Source organism: Moschus berezovskii, chromosome 22 (genome assembly GCF_049115385.1).
Source record: "Moschus berezovskii isolate FMDL1 chromosome 22, NW_MosBer_1.0, whole genome shotgun sequence".
NCBI lineage: Eukaryota > Metazoa > Chordata > Mammalia > Artiodactyla > Moschidae > Moschus > Moschus berezovskii.
This window is the reverse complement of record NC_142481.1, coordinates 4138434-4157335: the sequence shown is the minus strand read 5'-3', so window position 1 is coordinate 4157335 and position 18902 is coordinate 4138434. Positions and strand designations below refer to the sequence as shown.

Genomic DNA, 18902 nt, shown 5'->3' with positions numbered 1-18902 from the left:
CCAAAATAACTACCCCATAACAATTCTACTCCAGGCAATATATCTGGGAAAAAAAAATTAACTTGAAAAGATACATGCAGCCCAATATTCTTAGCATTATTTATAATAGTCAAGATACAGAAGCAACTCAAGTGCCCACCAAAAGACAAATGGATTAAAAAAAATATGTATGCGATAGACTACTACGAAGGCATGAGAAAGAACAAAGTTCTCCATTTGCAATAGATGTACCTGAAGGTTATTTTAATTAGTGAAATAAAGTAAGACAAACTTACTTACATGTGAAATCTAAAAAGTAAATGACTGTGTATTAACAAAACAGAAGCAGAATCACTGATAGAATAAGCTAGTTAGTGGTTACCAGCCAGGAGAGAGAAGGGTTAGGGACAAATGTGGTAGAGGATTAAGAGGCCTGGCGTGCTGTGATTCATGGGGTCGCAAAGAGTCGGACACGACTGAGCGACTGAACTGAACTGAACTGAACTGATGTATAAAATAGGCTACAGGATATATGGTGCAGCACAGGAAAATAAACCCATTAATATATAATTACTCTAAATGAAATACAACCTATAAAATTATGTCACTGTGTTGTACACCTGGAACTGATGTAATATTGTAAATCAACTGTACCTCAATCTGAACAAAATGAATGAATGAATGGGTAAAGACAGCCAAGGGTGTATTAACATAGTACAGTGGAAATATAGACAGCAAAAATCCACCGTTTAAGAATCACTCTATGATGATATCATCTTCAAAATGAATGATGAATGTGCTGCTGCTGCTGCTGCTAAGTCACTTCAGTCGTGTCCGACTCTGTGTGACCCCACAGACGGAAGCCCACCAGGCTCCCCCTTCCCTGGGATTCTCCAGGCAAGAACACTGGAGTGGGTTGCCATTTCCTTCTCCAATGTGTGAAAGTGAAAAGTGAAAGTGAAGTCGCTCAGTCGTGTCCGACCCTTAGCGACCCCATGGACTGCAGCCTACCAGGCTCCTCCATCCATGGGATTTCCGGATGAATGTGCTAAAGTCATTCAATTTCCCTATTTTATCTGGATTCCAGCTTTACTGAGGTATAATGGTAAATTTAAAATTGTATATATTTAGGTTTTTTAAGAAAATTTTAAATAAACACACAAAATTGCGCTTCATTTCAACAGTAACAAAAAGAAATCCAAACAGCACCAATTAAAAAAAAAAAAAAAAGATTTGGATATACCACATGGCTTGCAGGACCTTAATTCCCCCATCAAGGATTTAACCTGAACCCAGCAGCGAAACTTCGGACTCCTAACCACTGGACCACCAAGGAAGTCCCTCAACATTTTTTAATATTTAGGAATAATTCCCACAGAGTTCTTGGGAAATAAAAACAAAGAGTTAGTGAATGACATTAAAGAATGTTAATGAAATGAAGAGTCACATCACAGAAAAGTAAACACAGTGCAACCCTTGACACAGTATATAGTTACCCGCATTTTCTTCCTGTGTGGCAATCTATGTGTTTTTGTTGGAAAAAGAAACACAATGATACTTCTTCCATGCAGGTTAGTAGTTTATTTATTTTTTTCTGGTTAGCTTGTACTCAGTGTGAAAATTCATCTTGCTGCACAGGTATGAGGTATGCATTTTTCTGTACATATCTATCATGCTTTGAAAAGTTTACTGAAAAACTAGACAACATATAAGTCATTTCATCTGCTAGCAATGAGTAAAGGGCCCTAAATGGACCCCCACCATCACAGTCCATAGAGACTTGAAGTGCCCCTGGAACCAGCAGATTCTCCAGTGCCTGGAGGGATTCCACCCAGCATCTACATCCTGTGGTTAAGATGACCCAGCACCTGGGGTGTTCTTGTCAAGAGTCTGGGAGGTGGAGGCTGCCGGCCGTTGCTCACTGTTCTCCAAGCTATGTCGGATCCCGTATCCAAAGTATATGATAAATCCTAGGAGGAAAATGAGACAATGAAAAGGAAAAGTAGGAGCTCACCCAGCTACAAATGCCCCCAAAGGCCTCCTGTTATGGCAGCCAAGACAGTTTAGGGGAGATGCCGTAGGAAGAGTATTGGGTTCAGGCCCTCAAGTGGTCTCTTTCTTCTAGAAAACTTCTTACCAATCACATTCCAGACTCCAAACTGGGCCCAAGTCCTAGAGCTCATCTGTATCATCAGGTAAACGTTCACAAAGATGCTCACCAGTGGGAGGACAGGCAGAGCAGGGACCTGTGGGCAGAGTCAATTCATCCCTGAGCACAGCTCAGACATCTGAAAGGGAGGCCCGACCCCAGGCGGGCGAGGAGATCAGGCCTCAGGCTGTGCATTCGGTGCCTACTCAGACTGTGTGTGTGAAGCACCGAGCGAGGACCAGGGAAGGGTTTTAACAGCTCTTCTTCCCTGATACAGCAAAGGGTGATTAGACAGATATTTTTTTAATTATTTCTTTATTTGACTGCACTCAATGGCACCCCACTCCAGTACTCTTGCCTGGAAAATCCCATGGACGGAGGAGCCTGGTAGGCTGTAGACCATGGGGTCGCTAAGAGTCAGGCACGACTGAGCGACTTCACTTTCACTTTTCACTTTCCTGCATTGGAGAAGGAAATGGAAACCCACTCCAGTGTTCTTGCTTGCAGGGACGGGGGAGCCTGGTGGGCTGCCGTCTATGGGGTCGCACAGAGTCGGACACGACTGAAGCGACTTAGCAGCAGCAGCAGCAGCAGGTCTTAGCTGCAGTGGGTGGGATCGTTCATCTTTATTGCACACACGGATCTTTAGTTGCACGCTATGGGATTAGTTCCCTGACCAGGGAGGGAACCCGGGCCCCCTGCATTGGGAGCTCAGAGTTTAGTCACTGGACCACCGGAGAAGTCCCAGTGAAGGATGTTTAGACCTAAATCACACAGACTCCCTTCACTCAAGGTGGACACTCTGGGCACGTAAGGTCACCTACCTTGAAGTGAAGAGGACTGAGGCTCTGGGGCTGCCTCCAGATGATGGCCGTGACCCCAGTGATGAGCAGCAGCAGCAGCACAGCCACTGTTGTGAGCCCGGGGTCTCCAGAGAACACACGTCTGGGCCACTGGGCCAGGACCAGGCTCAGGAGGGTCAGCAGGAGAACTGCAAGGGTCAAGGTGGAGAAGAACAGAACAGGTTCGACTCCAGAAGCCAAAAGATGTCAAGACCTTGGGTCACACTCCTCCCCAAAACTTCCCACATCATGAAGGGTCGTCATATCTCCAGCATTCCTCAACTGATGAAATACACATTCCCACCTTGTCTTGTCAGTTTCAGAATACTGCCAGAGAGAGATCCCACTGCTCACCAAGCAGCAAGGCACATCCATAGACAATCTGGCCAGACGTCTGGGTGGGGATGGTGCTGGTCGGGTGACAGAGACTCTTGGGAATCTTTGAGGTTCCCGTTTCAGGTGCAGTGTCCAAAGGACTTGCTTCAACTACAGACTCCATCTCAGTCCCTTTCTCTGTTTTCTTGGTCTTGCTTAAATTCTCATCCGGCTGGTATCTGAATTAGAGATATTAAAGCAATGTTAACAGCAGCTCCTACTCATCCAACTCACACAGCCTATTCCACATCTCTGCTGTCTTAAGCAGAGCAGACATTTAGAAGGTGGCGTGAAAGCAGAAGACAGTTCCCTCCTCATCCATCCCGAGTGTCCAAGACCCCCCACCCAAGGTGTCGTGGGGTCTCACCTGAGGACAAGGACAGAAAATGCCACCAGGGAGTAAGCGAGCAGGGTCCCAATGGACATGAGGTCCACCAGGTCATGGAGCTCGAAGAGTAACGCCATGACCCCTGGAAGGAGGGCACACAGGTGGGCGAGGGGAGTGAGAACCCAGGACAGATATCCAAACTAAGAAAACTGATCAAAGAAGGCATGGCCATGATTTCTTTACCTGCAAGAATTCCAGAAGCCAAGGTGGCCACGACGGGGGTACGGGTGCGGGCGTGGATGTGGGCAAGTCCCCGGAAAAGGAGCCCGTCAGCTGCCATTGAGTAGATCACACGGGGCATGGGGAACATGGCACCCAGGAGGCTGGGAGAGACGACGAGGACTCGTGTGGGGACGTGGAGCAGCAGGAGAGACCAGGGCATCCACTCCCTTGTCTACATGGGGCAAGATATCTTGCGCTCTTTTTCTCTCAGTTCCAAGGGCTGGGATACCCGAGCATCTGACAGTCAATGGGGAGAAACCCGTGACACTGACCTGGATGTAAGCGCACAGAGGGTGCCAACAGCCACCACATATCGGGCAGGGTCCCAGCCAATGTGGAGAAAAGCCTGCGGCAAGGGGCTTGTGGGATGAAGCTGGTAGTAGGGCACCATGAGGGTGAGTGAGGCTGAGACCCCAAAATACGCCAAAAAGCAGATGAAGAGTGAGACCACGATGCCCAAGGGGATGGACCGCTGGGGATTTCGAGCTTCTTCCCCTGCAGGATTGGAGGAAGTACTGGGTCAGGAAACACGCCAGCGTGAAAGCACAAAATCCCCCTTTCCTATTGAACCTCCAAAAGAAACCCCTACACCCAAGCGCAGCCCAATCCGCGCCCACACCCTGGATGGGACCATGACCACATTACCTGTAGTAGCTATGACATCAAAACCGACAAATGCGTAGAAACATGTAGCTGCTCCTTGGAAAATCCCATCAAAGCCAAAAGGCATAAACCCTCCGGCACCCAGAGGGCCCGAGCTACGGTGAGAGAAGGAGCAACAAAGAACGTGGGTGAGGTGTGTTCAGCCATCACTTCTGGACTCTTCCCTTCACACCACTAGTCCTGGGCTCCAGGAACCCCGTCACCTGGATTCACCAGCCCAGGTCTCTTAAGTCTCCACCACATTCCCGTCTCTGCACCCTCCTCCACGTGCATTCCTAAGGCCCAGAGAAGCCTCCTAACCTAGAGGAATCATTGGATCCAGATATGTTCGGTTTGTAGTCCTGTTCTGTGAGCTTCCAGTTCTGTGGGTCTCCTTTAATGATGCCAGAGATGATGACGAAGCTGAGAACCAAAAGGTTCAAGCCTGTGAACACTTTGTTAACCAGGGCCGACTCACCAGCTCCCACAACCAGTAGTCCTGTGAGAAAGATGGAATATGACACATCCAGAAGTGGTAACACGGGGCTGGGGTCCTGAGAAGGTGGACAGAGACGGCTCAGTGGGTACAGCGTTTCCTATTGTCGTGATGAACAAGTTTGGAGCTATACGGAGGTGATGGTTACAGAATACCGTGACTATACCAAGTCCCACTGAATTGCACACTTATAGATTGTTAATTTCTTACTGTGGCTATCATCTCCCAGTAGTCAGATCTATCAAATCATCAGGTTGTACTCCTTAAACTTATACAATGTTGGATGTCAATTATATCTCAATAAAGCTGGGAAAAATAATAAAATGGTTGATTTTATGTTATGTAAATTACCTCTTAACTAAAAACTAAAACACGATCTTTGATCTCAGTACAGAGGAAGAAACTTGTTGGTCTAAGTGAATGGTTCTCAGCGGGGTGATCTTGTCCCCCAAGCAGTTGGCACTGTCTGGAGACATTCTGATTGTCACAGTTAGCGGGGAGGGCGGGCATCACTGGTGTCTAGTGAGTGAAGGCCAGGGATGCCACTCAACACCCGACAATGATTTAAAACAACAAAAACAAAACCCAGGGATTTCCCTGGTGGTCCAGAGTTTAAGACTCTGCGCCTCCACCTCAGGGGGCACAGGTTTGACCCCTGACAGGGGACAGAGGAGCCTGGCAGGCTACAGTCACAGGGTCGCAAAGAGTTGGAGGTGACTGAAGCGACTTAGCAAGCATGCACACAGGGGGACTAAGGGGCTTCCCAGATGGCACTGGTGGCAAAGAACCTCCTGCCAGTGCAGGAGGTGCCGGTTCAATCCCTGGGTCTGGAAGATTCCCTGGAGAAGGGAGTGGCAACTCACTCCAGTATTCTTGCCTGGAGAATCCCATGGACAGAGGAGCCAGGCGGGCTGCAGTCCATGGGGTCGCAAAGAGCCAGATACGACTGAGAGACTTAGCACATACACACACATGCACAGGGGAACCAAGATCTGGCATGCTTTGCAGCACAGTCAAAAAAAAAAAGAAAATCAAACACAAAGGACAGCCCCCCACACTTACAAATGATCCAGCCCAGCTGTCAGCAGTGCCGACGGTGGGGAACAGGGGTGTATGTCTCACCTTCCTGTCTCTCACACCCTAGAGCCTTCAATCCAGTCGTAATGCGCCCATCATTCTTCCACCTGAAGCCTTTCCCACCCTAGCTCCCCCCTCCCACACACCATGCTTCCCAGCCTATCGGCGATCCCTGTCTTACCCGTGAGCAGCAGCACCAGGCCCAGTGCAAAAAAGTCTGGGTACTTGGCCAAGAAGTGGGGCACATGTGGAGAGAAAGTTCCCTGTAACGCCTGAGAGATGTGGTCCCCTATCAAGCTGTCAAAGGCGGAGCTCCAGGCCCTGGACACACTGGCGGTACCTGCCGGAGCAGAAGAGGGAACATTCATTAGCAAATATTCATTGAACCCCTACCTGCTGTCACGGGATGTCTTTGGGCAGGGGGAGGGGCTGGGGAGAAACATACAAAATGCTCTAATCTCAAAGAGATTCTTTTCACGGGTTGGGAAGTGTAGACTCGGATGACCCACAAAATAGATCAACTGTTTAATGTTAGGAGATCAATGCTATGCAATAAAAAGAAAACAGGTCATTGGGAGCGGGGGGTCTGGGAGATGAGTGTTGAAATTTTCAATCAAGTAGCAGAGGGAAATCCCTGAAGGCGACAGCTGAACAAAGACCCTCGATATGGTGAGAGGATGCGGCTGTGTGCCCTGCCTCCCTCTCACCCACTTCCTGCGGTTCCCATCCCTTCTCTGTTCTGGGCCCACCCTTTAAAGATAACAGGAGAGAGCTGAGAAGGGAGCTATGAGGTTTGCCTGCCGCTATGACCCACGTCTCCCCGCCACCACCAAAGTGGGTAGTCGCAAAGTTCTCATGAACGAGTGAAGACCGAAATCCCCACTCCTAGTTTCTTCATCTTAAGCCCCACACCTCCCCCTCCCCATCAACTCACCGATGACATAGGACAATATAAGATTCCAGCCAGTGATGAAGGCGCACAGCTGTCCCACGGTGACATAGCTGTAGAGATACGCAGAACCGGAGCCTGGGACCCGGGCCCCAAACTCGGCATAGCAGATCCCAGACAACATAGAAGACAGGGCAGCCACCAGGAAGCAGATGATGATCGCTGGTCCAGCTTTATCCTTGGCCACCTCTCCAGCCAGTATGTACACGCCGGCCCCCAGGGTACTGCCCACACCCAAGGCCACCAGGTCGAGGGTGTTCAGACAACGAGACAGGCGACTCTCAGACTCCTCTATGGGCTCCAGTGGCCTCCGGCGGACCAGCTTCTGGCCAAACTGGCGAACATAGTGACGCAGCATCCTAGGTGGAGTTGAGGAGATTACAATCTGCTGAGAAAACAAGACACAAAGCTGTCAAGAGGGTCCATCTGCCCTCGGCCCTGGGAGTCCAGTTGCACGAAGCAATGGAGTGATGAGGGGCAGGTGGTACAAGGACACGTGGGCCAAGTTCTCCATCACTAAGTGTTGCTTTCTTCAAACATAAAGAAGACTTTTGATATGTTTCAAAGTTACTGGAAGAGTTGCTTGAAGAAAAGTGAGAGGGAGAAGAATACGTCTCCATAAACTTCGGCTTGTGGGTGGTTTTGAGCTGAAAGCAATTAAGACCCAGGAGATTCAGAAAAATCTCCTTGCTTAGACTTAAGTTAGTCTCCCTTAACTAATCAAAATCATTTAGATTAGGGGACCTATGGCAGGAAGAGAGCTGTTACCAGAGGTAACTCTTTATCTCAGAAAGACTTACCTGCCGTGAGTGGCAAACATTAATTTATCAACCTTCCCATCTTCCTGCAGCTTCTCTTCTCTTTGAAGCCCCAGATCCCCATCCCCTTCTCCTTAGCTCAGGGGAGCCTTTAAACCTCAATTGCTTGTCTTTGAACCTCAGCGCATTTATGGGACTCCCATACTTAGAAGTTTATTTAATCTGTCTTTATACGTTTAATAATTAGAACCTAGAAAGAAAAGCTTCCCACCCCCGCACAGAAGCTAATGGTGGCAACCCACTCCAGTATTCTTGCCTGGAGAATTCCATGGACAGAGGAACCTGGCGAGCTATAGTCAATGGGATCAAAAAGAGTCAGACATGACTGAGCGACTAACACACACAGAGAAGCAAAATCTTTCAACAAAAAGCCTGGCACACAGTAGCTGCTTAAATGGTATTAGCTAAATGCGTAAGAATGCTGGATTTTTAAAAAATCTTTTGGCCCTGCAGCATTGTTTGTGGGATCTTAGTTCCCTGACCAAGGCTCGAACCCACACCGTTTTCACTGGTAACACTGAGTCTTAACCGCTAGACCACCAGGGAGGCCCCAAGAATGTTGATTTTTAAAGCAAAATCAGCCAGCTCTGCTGGTTCGAATCTGGCACTGTGATGTGTGGCTTATGTGACTTCCCACAAGCTACAGACTGCTGCGTCCTTTCTCCCATAAAATAGAGAGATTAATTATTACACCATCATTATCCCCCCTTCCCTATTATGTGTGATATGACAGATGAAGGGGCTCAGTGATCAGAGCAATGAAACCAAGTCCCCCAGTAACCGAGTTCCCCTGCTGACTCTATGATTCATCTCTCCATCCAAAACTTTATTCCCTTTCTGGTCCCAGTCCTATTCCCCTCGGGGAATCGAAAAAAGGAGGGCCGGGGGAAAAGACTAGGAGGAAGAAATTGTTAGGCAGTTTGGGATGGACATGCACACACTGCTGTATTTAAAATGGATAATCAACAAGAATCTATTATATAGCAGGGAACTCTGCTCAGTGTTACGTGGCAGCCTGGATGGGAGGGGAGTTTGGGGAAGAATGGATACATGTATATATATGGTTGAGTCCCTTTGTCTACCTGAAACTATTACATTGTTAATCGGCTATATCCCAATAAAAAAGCTTTAAAAAAAAAAAAAAAGGGAAAAAGGAGGGATTCAATTCAAGGAGGACCCTGCAGGACCCTTCCGGTACAAAAGTCTCTCCAGCCTCTCATTTGTTTGTAGACAAAGGATTTAATCTCCGAGGTCTTACCTGAGTTCCAAAATGCAGATTCCACAGAACTAATTAGAGAAGTGATAGAAACAAAGAAAAAGTAGCACCAAATAGTCTCCAAGGGAAAAACAGCTTGATGTTCTTATTTGTTCCCCAGGCTCTAAGTAAATAACAGTGCCTCAACCATTGTTTTTGCTCTCCTAGAAAGAAGTTGAGGGATGCCAGAGATCTGGATTTGCTAGTTTACCTTGCAGCAACGCACAGATCAATCACAATCGCCAATGACCCACTGAGTCACAAAAACGCTGACAGGATGTCTGCAACTGAGATCTTATCCAGAAGCTGAAATCACAAAGACCACCTCCTCTCTGGGCTCCCCAGGTGGCTCAGGGGTAAAGAATCCACCTGCCAGTGAAGAAGACATGAGTTTCCTGCCTGGGTCAAGAAGATGCCCTGGAGGAGGAAATGGCAACCAGCTCCAGTATTCTTGCCTGGAGAGTCCCGTTGACAGAGGAGCCTGGCGGGCTACAGTCCAGGGGAGCACAGAGTCAGACAGGACTGAGTGACTAAGCACGCTGTGCGTCAGGCACAAGATTCCACAACAAGTCTCACCCTCCACCCATCGCTCCACCAAGGATCCTAAAACCTGAAGCTTTCTCCTCCCTGGCTAGCAGAGTTGACAAGGAATTGCAACTCTGCTTTGGGGCGGAAAGCAGATGGAATTCGAAGGGAGGGACAGATTGTGGCCCAGCTCAGTAAAAGCATCAAACCAGAGTGCCCTCCCAACTGCCTGGAGGAAGACAGGACTAGCCTTCATTCTGCATCAGAAATGGCAGGACTCTGTTTCCTGCTGCTCTGGGGACTGAAACATCTCCTCACTACACGGCTCCTCAGGGTTAAGCTGATTCGGAGACCACGAGTCACCATCAGGGGTTTCCACCCCGATACTCCAAAGTCCAAGGGTAGCATTTTGATTAAGAGTCAGGAAACTCATTAGAATCTTGGTTCCTCAAACACCCCTGTGGATTCATGTACTTCTCTGAACCTGCGTTTCCTTCTTGTTCAAATGCTGCTGCTGAATACTTTAGCCCTGGTAGTAGGAATATAGATGGTGCAGCTGCTGCTGTTAAAGTATGTTTTTTCCAGGGACTTTCCTGTCTGTCCAGAGGCTAAGAGTCCACTTTCTAGTGCAGGGGATACAGGCTCAATCCATAGTCAAGGAATAAGATCCCACATGCCCTGCTGTGTAGCACAACCAAAAAGTAGATTCAGTCGGTTCAGTCGCTCAGTCGTGTCTGACTCTTTGCAACCCCATGGACTGCAGCACGCCAGGCCTCCCTGTCCATCACCAACTCCTGGAGCTTACTCTCTCATGTTCATCGAGTCAGTGACGCCATCCAACCATCTCATCCTCTGTCATCCCCTTCTCCCTCCTTCAATCTTTCCTATCATCAGGGTCTTTCCCAATGAGTCAGTTCTTTGAATCCTACTTAGAAAAAAAAAAGTATGGTGGTCCCTTCAAAAACTAAAAATGGATTTACCATTATGATCCAGCAACTTGCCCTATGGGTGTATACCCCAAAGAACTGACAATAAGGTCTCAAAGAGATATTTGTGCACCCACATTCGTAGCAGCAGTATTCACAGTAGCTGAAAGATGGAAGACTCCCAGAAGTCCATCCTCAAAGGAATAATAAACACTACACAGATAGTGGAATATTACTCAGCCTTAAGAAGGAACTAAAGAGCCTCCTGATGAAGGTGAAAAAGGAGAGTGAAAAAGCTGGCTTAAAACTCAACATTCAAAAAACTAAGATCATGGCATCCAGTCCCATCACTTCATGGCAAATAGATGGGGAAACAATGGAAACAGTGACAGACTTTATTTTCTTGGGTTCCAAAAATCACTACAGACTGTGACTGCAGCCATGAAATTAAAAGACACTTGTTCCATGGAAGAAAAGCTATGACAGACATAGACAGCATATTAAAAAGCAAAGACATCAGCTTGTTGACAAAGGTCCATTTAGTCAAAACTATGGTTTTTTCAATAGTCATGAATGGATCATATTCATTGAATATGATGAAGGCTGACCATTGAAGAATTGATGCTTTCGAACTGTAGTGCTGGAGAAGACTCTTTAGAGTCCCTTGGACTGCAAGGAGATCAAACCAGTCAATCCTAAAGGAAATCAACCCTGAATATTCATTGGAAGGACTGATGCTGAAGCTCCAATACTTTGGCCACCTGGGGTGATGAGTCAACATTGGAAAAGACTCTGATATTGGGAACGATGGAGGGCAGGAGAAGGGGACGGCAGAGGATGAGATAGTTGGATGGCATCACCGATTCAATGGACGTGAGTCTGAGTCAACTCTGGGAGATAGCGAAGGACAGGGAAGCCTGGCGTGCTGCAGCCCATGGGGTCGCAAAGAGTTCCACCCAACTGAGCAACTGAACCGCAACAACAAGAAAAAACAGGAAAGGGAATTCTCTGGTGATCCGGTGGTTAAGACTCTGGGCAATCACTGCAGAGGACACAGGTTGGATCCCTGGTCTAAGAATTAACATCCCACGTGCTTTGCGGTGCAGTGGGGGGTGGAGGTGGGGGGCGGGAAGGAAATTCTGACACAGGCTACGACATGGAAGAACCTTGAGAACATTATGCTAAGTGACATTTGCCGGTCACTAAAAGACAAAAATTGTCTGATTCCACTTCTATGAAGTACCTAGTCAAAGTTACGAGACAGAAAGCAGAATGGTGCTTTTCCAGGGTCTGGGGAGAGAGGGGAATACGGAGTAATTGTTAAGGGAGGACACGTTTCAGTTTTACAAGAAGAGAAGAGCTCCAGATATGGGCTGCCCCGTAATGTGACTATACTTAACATTACTGAACCGGAAGCTTAAAAATAGTTAAGATGGCAAATTTTACATCACAAGGTGTTTCGTGTATTTCTGTTGTTGCTTAGTTGCTAAGTCACGTGCAACCCCATGGACTGTAGCCCACCAGGCTCCTCCGTCCACGGGGTTCTCCAGGCAAGAATATTGGAGTGGGTTGCCGTGTCCTCCTTCAGAGGAACTTCCCAATCCAAGGATCGAACCCACATCTCCTAATTGGCAGGCGGATTCTTTACCACTGAGCCACCTGGGAAGCCCCTATGTGTATTTTTACCAATTTTTTGTTTTTTTGAAGTGCTAAAACACGAAACTCTCTTTTATTATTTCTGGTGACAAATCAATATTTGACCTCATCCCTCCCTTTCATTTTCTTTCTTTTTTTTTTTTTTATTGGAGGCAAATTACTTTACATTAATATATTGGTTGGTTTTGCCATACATTGACACCAATGTTTTAAAAAATTCTGCCAATGATAAATAATAGAGCCAGCTTCAGAGAATTGCTGGGTGTAAGGAACCCGAAAGTGACTTAAAGTAGTAAATCACCACACAGCCCTCCTCCATAGGTACCAAACTCTAGATGATTAAGTCCCTTGCAATTGCCCCAGGATCCATAGAGGAGGAACCTACCGAAATGGACGGGCGACAGTACACAGGAGACTGAAATCAGTGGCCCACGTATCATAAATCCTACATAACAGCAATCTTTACTAGTGTTTGAACGCCAGTGAAAAAATTAGTCTCAGAGCCTCCAGACCTGATGCAATCTCTTCCCCTGCCCACCTCTCCTCACACAAGCTTATCAGCTCCTAACTCCTTCTGCTCTCTTCTGGAAAACGGGTCTTTCCACCCTCCAGCTGGAGTCAACTGCACACGTGGGTGGATTTAAGAGGTCTCTTTCGGTGAGGGTTCAGACGTTTTGGACTGTCTGCGACCCCACGGATTGTAGCTGGCCTGGCTCCTCTGTCCATGGGATTCTCCAGGCAAGAGCACTGGAGGCCGTTGCCATTCCGTTCTCCAGGGATCTTCCCAACCCAGGGATGGAGTGGTCTCCAGCGTCGCCTGCATTGGCAGGCAGGTTCTTGACCGCTGAGCCACGTGGGAAGCTCTTAGGCTTTTAGGAGGTCTCTTTAGGAGGATCGGAACTCAGCGCCCAGGCTCCGACAGGAGAGGGGGTGACCCAGGACTTACCAAATCTTAGGAGCAGAGCCTGGAGCACAGATATCGGTCAGTGCGGTTGAGTTTAAAGCTGTGTAGGGTTGGCGCTGATAGATCTGGAAAAACCAAATCTGGGAACCCTCCCACAACAAAAAGACAATTCTTAAACCCTGGGCGCGGATGGGCGGGGACGGGCGGGGCAAGTCTGCAGTGGTGCGATCAGCCACTTCTCTTCGGAGCTTGCCCTCAGGGGACGGTTCTGAGATTCTTGAGTCTGCCAGTGGTAAAAATACACAGAAGGTAAACATTTATCCACTTCAGTCGTGTTAAGTACCTTGCCATCTTGTGCAGCGGAACCTCAGGACTCTTTTCATCTGGCGAAACGGAACCTCTGTCCCCGTTCAACCACAATTCCCTCTCTCTCCTCCACCGGCTCCTGACAATCTCATTTCCACTCTGACCTTAAGAATCTGACCACTCCAGGCATTTCATTTAAGTAGAATCACTTCATTTCGCTTACCAGTGTGCCCATAAGACTCACTCACACTGCAGCATGTGTTAGAATTCCCTTCCTTTCTCTCTCTCTCTCTTTTTGTTTTTAGCTGCTGGACGCCTGGCATCTTAGTTCCTCAACCTGGGATCGAACCTGCGACTCCTGCTTTGGAAACTTGGGAGTCTTAACAACAGAACCACAGAGAAGTCCCCCCTCCCCGCTTCTTTTTTTTAATGCTGAATAATACGCTAGCATATGTGCCTGCCCCACCGGCTTATCCATTGTTTGATCACGGGCACTTGAATTGCTTTCATGCTTTACTTACTGTGAATAATGCTGCTATGAACGTGGGCGTACAAAGCACCAGAGTGTGCTTTCAAGTCTTCTGAGTATTTCCTCATAGGTAGAATTGTTGGATCGTATGGTTCTAAGATTTTTATACCCTGTGATGGAGAAAATGTTCACATACTGAGGTATGGGGGAGTCGATTTGGCTTGTACATGGTTCAGCCTGAACTTTATGCGAACTAAGACAGCCTGTCAGACTCTCACAACACATCAGCTTTAATCGTTGGGGTAAAGAATGTCTGTCCTGCATGTAAAGAAGGACCCCCTCCTTCTCATGGTGTCCATCTTAACACTCTCTGGAAGATAAGGTTCCCTTCCCAGACCCCAGGGTCCTGCTGTCTCACTATCTGTGTACGAAGTCTGTCTCTTAAGAAAGCTTGAAGGAATACACTCTGTCACGTGTGATGTGTGTTCTTTGCTTGCATGAGGTGCAAGATTGTGCCAGACACCATGTTTCAATGGAGCAGCTCCTCAGAGCTCTCTGAGAAGGTGCCTCCGGTACTACAACCCTCAGTTTGGCTCAAATAAAACTCTTTCATATTCCTATCAGAGACTCTTTATTGATTATCCCTGTGGACCTTGGTTCACTTGTTCATCAAGGACCCCGAGAATCAGGGGCTATAAAACCGAAGACCCTACTCCCATCTTCTCGCACTACTTGACTCCCCACAGCCTGCACATCACTTGAGACGCTCCAGTGTGGGGACCCCCAAGCCCAGCTGGACCCCAGCCAGGAGAAGGGGAGCTTAACATCCCTGATGTGAATTCAAACAACACACGCATGGAACAAGCATTGGGCCTGCAGCCAGACTTGCACAAAGGATTGGAAGAGGATAAAGGGGATGTGACTTGGTTCCCTTCTTCAAGTTTGCTGGGAGGGCTGAGCATAGAGGCAGGGAAGGGGAACAGGGTGTAAGGGGTCAGGAGCTCTACACTTAACAGAAGGAGCAAAAACCCAGGAGCAAGTGAGGTGGGGTCACTGGGGAAGGGCTGACAAGATTTGGACACACATCAAAAACACTAGACACAAATCACTGAAATGGGATTTAAATGCCAGAATTGACTCTTACAGGGCTTCCCAGGTGGCTGGGTGATAAAGAATCCTCCTGCCAATGCAGGAGACACAGGAGACGCAAGTTCAAACCCTGGGTGGGGAAGATCCCCTGGAGAAGGAAATGGCCACCTACTCCAGTATTCTTGCCTGGGGAATTCCATGGACAGAGGAGCCTGGTGGGCTACCGTCCATGGGGTCACAAAGAGTGGGACACGGCTGAAGCTGAGCATGCACGTTTACATTCTAATGTTGATGCTTACATCAGCTTTGGAAAAGTCAGCTACACAAGGTGGAATGAAACTGCTTAAGCTGTTGTGCAGAGTTTTAGTTGGTTGTGTGGGGACTCACGGGAAACCCCAGAGCTGGTTGAAACAATTATTTTAAGGGAACACATTTGAGATGCAAGGGATGTAGAAAGAAGCCTTCTCTGAGCCTCCCTCTTCTGACTCAAAGCAGAAAATTCTTGTTAAGTACGGCTGCCAGAAACTGCCTCTTTGGGGAGAGCCTGCTCCCAAGAGGGTGACGGTAAGTTAAACTATGACAATAGCTGTGCTCTCTTGGAGCTGTCTAGCCTGAAGAAGCTGGAAAGTCCACTTACACCTGGAGAGATAGTATTATCACTAAGCATCTCACCTCATGTTTGCTCTCTCAACCTATTTGTTTTTCCTAAAGGAACTCATTGAAAAAAAAAAAGAAACTCATTTGTTCTTCCCATAGAAGCCTTTTCTCCCTACCCCCACCCCCTACTCCCCTACTGAGTTGGGTGTTATTTGTTGTTTAGTCCCTCAGTTGTGTCCATGTCCAACTCTTTGCGACCCCATAGACTGTAGCCCACGGGGCTCCTCTGTCCATGGAATTCCCCAGGCAAGAATAGTGGAGTGGGTTGCCATTTCCTTCTCCAGGGGATCTTTCCGATGCAGGGATCAAACCCGTGTCTCTTGCATTGGCAAGTGGATTCTTTACCACTGAGCCACCTGAGAAGCCCAAGTTGGATATATAAGCCTGTAATTTTAATCATTTTAGCAAGTTATACCTTCGTTTAGCTTCCATACAGAATCCTTTTCTCCTGTTAATCTGTCTGCTTTTATTTTGGCAAGCTTCAGTCATAGAACCTAAAAGGAGAGAGGAAATGTTTTTCTGCTTCAACAGTGGCAAGGTTTAAATGTTTCAACAATGTGATGGCGCTACAGAATAAAATACGTGGCCAAGTTTAGGAAGTAGAGTCTAGAGTTCATCCATTTAACGGCGCCAGAGGGACCTCTCTGTGCCAGACACTAAACTAGGCATCAGGGATTTAGAAGCAAAGAACACTGCCGACTTTAACAACAGTGGGACATTTGGAGACACCTTATACTGAAATAAATTTCACATGGTTAAAAGATTAGGCCATGCTGCACAGCATGTGGGATCTTAGTCCTCTAATCAGGGATCAAACCCACACCTCCTGCATTGGAAGTGCAGAGTCTTAATCACAGGACCACCAAGGAAATCCTTAAGGATGATAACTTTTCAAAACAACAACAACCTAATAGGAGAACCCATGCAAAGGGTTTAAAATAATATTGTTGCTGTTCATTCGCTAAGTAGTGTCCGACTCTTTGTGACCTTGGACTGCAGCACGCCAGGCTTCCCTGTCCTTCACCATCTCCCTGAGTTTGCTCAAACTCATGTCCATTGAGTCTGTGATGCCATCCTACCGTCCCATCCTCTTCACCCCCTTGTCCTCCTGCCCTCAATCTTTCCCAGTATCAGGGTCTTTACCAGTGAGTGGACGTGGACTCTTCCCATCAGGTGGCCAAAGTATTGGAGCTTTAGCATCTTTCCAGTGAATATTCAGGTTTGATTTCCTTTAGGATAGTATCGGGACAGAGATTTAAGCCTTGAGAATTTTTATGTCCAATATCACATTGATCACATTGTATAGAATTTAGAAGATCCCAATTGCCAGGCTGTTATGATTCATATGAGTTTTGTTTTGTTTTGTTTTGTTTTTGCTGCAGACTTGTGGGACCCTAGTTCCCCAACCAGGGATCAAACCCAGGGCCTCCACAGTGAAAGCACAGAGTCATAACCAATGGACCGCCAGGGAATTTCCAACTCATGAGGATGCAACGCAGGTCCACCCCTACTGCTTTCTCCTTACCCTCTCATCTCTCTGGTGTAATTTGCCTTTGCATTGCATCCGTCTCATGGTTACTGTAAAAATGTAAGAGACATGCTTACATTGTTTTTTCATTTTCACTCAACAATTGCCCTTAGTTTTTGTTTTAATTTGTCTTTATTTTTGGCTGTGCTGGGTCTTTGTTGCTGCCCAGACTTTCACTAGTTGTGACAAGTGAGGGCTACTCTCTAGCTGCAGTGGGCAAGCTACTCCCTGGGGTGGCTTCTCTTGCTGGCAGACCACCGGCTGTAGGGCCCGTGGGCTTTGCTAGTTGTGGCTCCCAGGCTCTAGAGCACAGGTTGTGGTACATGGGTTTAGTTGCTCCATGGTGTGTGGAATCTTCCCAGACCAGGGATTGAACTCATGTCTCCTGCATTGGCAAGGGAATTCTTTACTACTGAACCAGAAGGGAAGCCCTACCCTTATGATATGGCTCACTCACTCCTCTGGTTTCCCAGCCTCATGACCTCTATCTCTTTAACAGTAGCATCTGTTCTTCTTCATATACATCCCCAAGTTTGTGAAATCAAATTTCAGGTGTATAACCGTGGTTGAGACTGGGTACTTTGTGTACACATTCAGTTCAGTTCATTTCAGTCGCTCAGTCGTGTCTGACTCTTTGCATTAAATATGAATATTTTTAGTTGACCCTGAAAACACTGGCCTGTGATTCCCAAGCAGAAGACCTGTCCCCAGGGGCATCCATTGATTTTGTCTCACATCCTGTACTACAGAAAATGGACTCAGGACTCCCCTGGTGGTCCAGTGGTTAAGATTCCAAGCTCCCAATGCACGGGGCCTGGGTTCGACCCCTGGCCAGCAATCTAGATCCCATATGCCTCAACTGAGACCCAGCACAACCAAATAAATACATATATATTTTTTAAAAGTAAAGAAAGATAGGGCTTCCCTGATGGCTCGGAGGTTAAAGCATCTGCCTCCAATGCGGGAGACCCAGGTTCAATCCCTGGGTCGGGAAGATCCCCTGGAGAAGGAAACGGTAACCCACTCCACTCCAGTATTCTTGCCTGGAGAATCCCATGGACAGAGAAGCCTGGTAGGCTACAGTCCACGGGGTCGCAAAGAGTCGGACACGACTGAGCGACGGAACGAAAAGAAAGATAAATGGACTCAGGCCATGTGCTCTTTTTGGCTTGGTTTCTTTCACTCGCTTTTGAGTTTGTAGGTCCTTCTGTGGGACGGTTGCATGTAACTGAGATGGCCCCTACTCATCACGGCAGTAGGGTACTACATCGTGTCATCATATTGGACACCTTAAACCTACCCAGGGCTATTAGTCAATCGCATATTAGTAAAGCTGAAAGGGAAAAACATGGCAATGTCACAGAGTACCCACAAATCACATAGACTTTTTTTTTTTTTGCTTCTTTTCATTCTTTTTTCTTTATACACACTATTGAGAATTCCTATCCTCTAATCTGCTTATTACTTATTTATTTATTTTTGGCCAGGCTGGTTGGCCTGCAGGATCTTCGTTTCCTGACCAGGGATTGAACCCGTAACCCTACACTGGGAACTTGGAATCTTAACCATTGGGCCAGCAGGGAAGTCCCTAACTCACTTGTCATCTTTTCCGTTTTCTCTGCTCCCCTACAGATGCTCTTGAGATGTTAG

The 18902-nt window shown here is 47.4% G+C and overlaps 1 protein-coding gene across 4 annotated transcripts; it reads right to left on the bottom strand.

Annotated features, from left to right (window-relative positions):
- Positions 1 to 1551: 1551 nt before the first annotated feature.
- LOC129546175 (cationic amino acid transporter 3-like) lies at positions 1552 to 13384 on the bottom strand. 4 transcript variants are annotated; one of them, XM_055411028.2, is made up of 12 exons: positions 13246 to 13384; positions 7105 to 7504; positions 6352 to 6510; positions 4919 to 5096; positions 4601 to 4713; positions 4228 to 4450; positions 3917 to 4056; positions 3713 to 3815; positions 3325 to 3524; positions 2953 to 3119; positions 2117 to 2225; positions 1552 to 1949 (listed from the first exon to the last, which is right to left on the bottom strand). In XM_055411028.2, the coding sequence occupies exons 2-12, from the start codon at positions 7475 to 7477 to the stop codon at positions 1831 to 1833; spliced, it is 1884 nt and encodes a 627-aa protein (XP_055267003.2). In that variant the 5' UTR covers positions 7478 to 7504; positions 13246 to 13384; the 3' UTR covers positions 1552 to 1830. The 4 variants fall into 4 exon arrangements, with proteins under 4 accessions (XP_055267003.2, XP_088687047.1, XP_088687048.1 ...); XM_088830921.1 differs by having other exon boundaries at positions 7105 to 7507; positions 13246 to 13359; XM_088830922.1 differs by lacking the exon at positions 13246 to 13384 and adding an exon at positions 12685 to 12806 and having other exon boundaries at positions 7105 to 7507.
- Positions 13385 to 18902: the final 5518 nt, after the last annotated feature.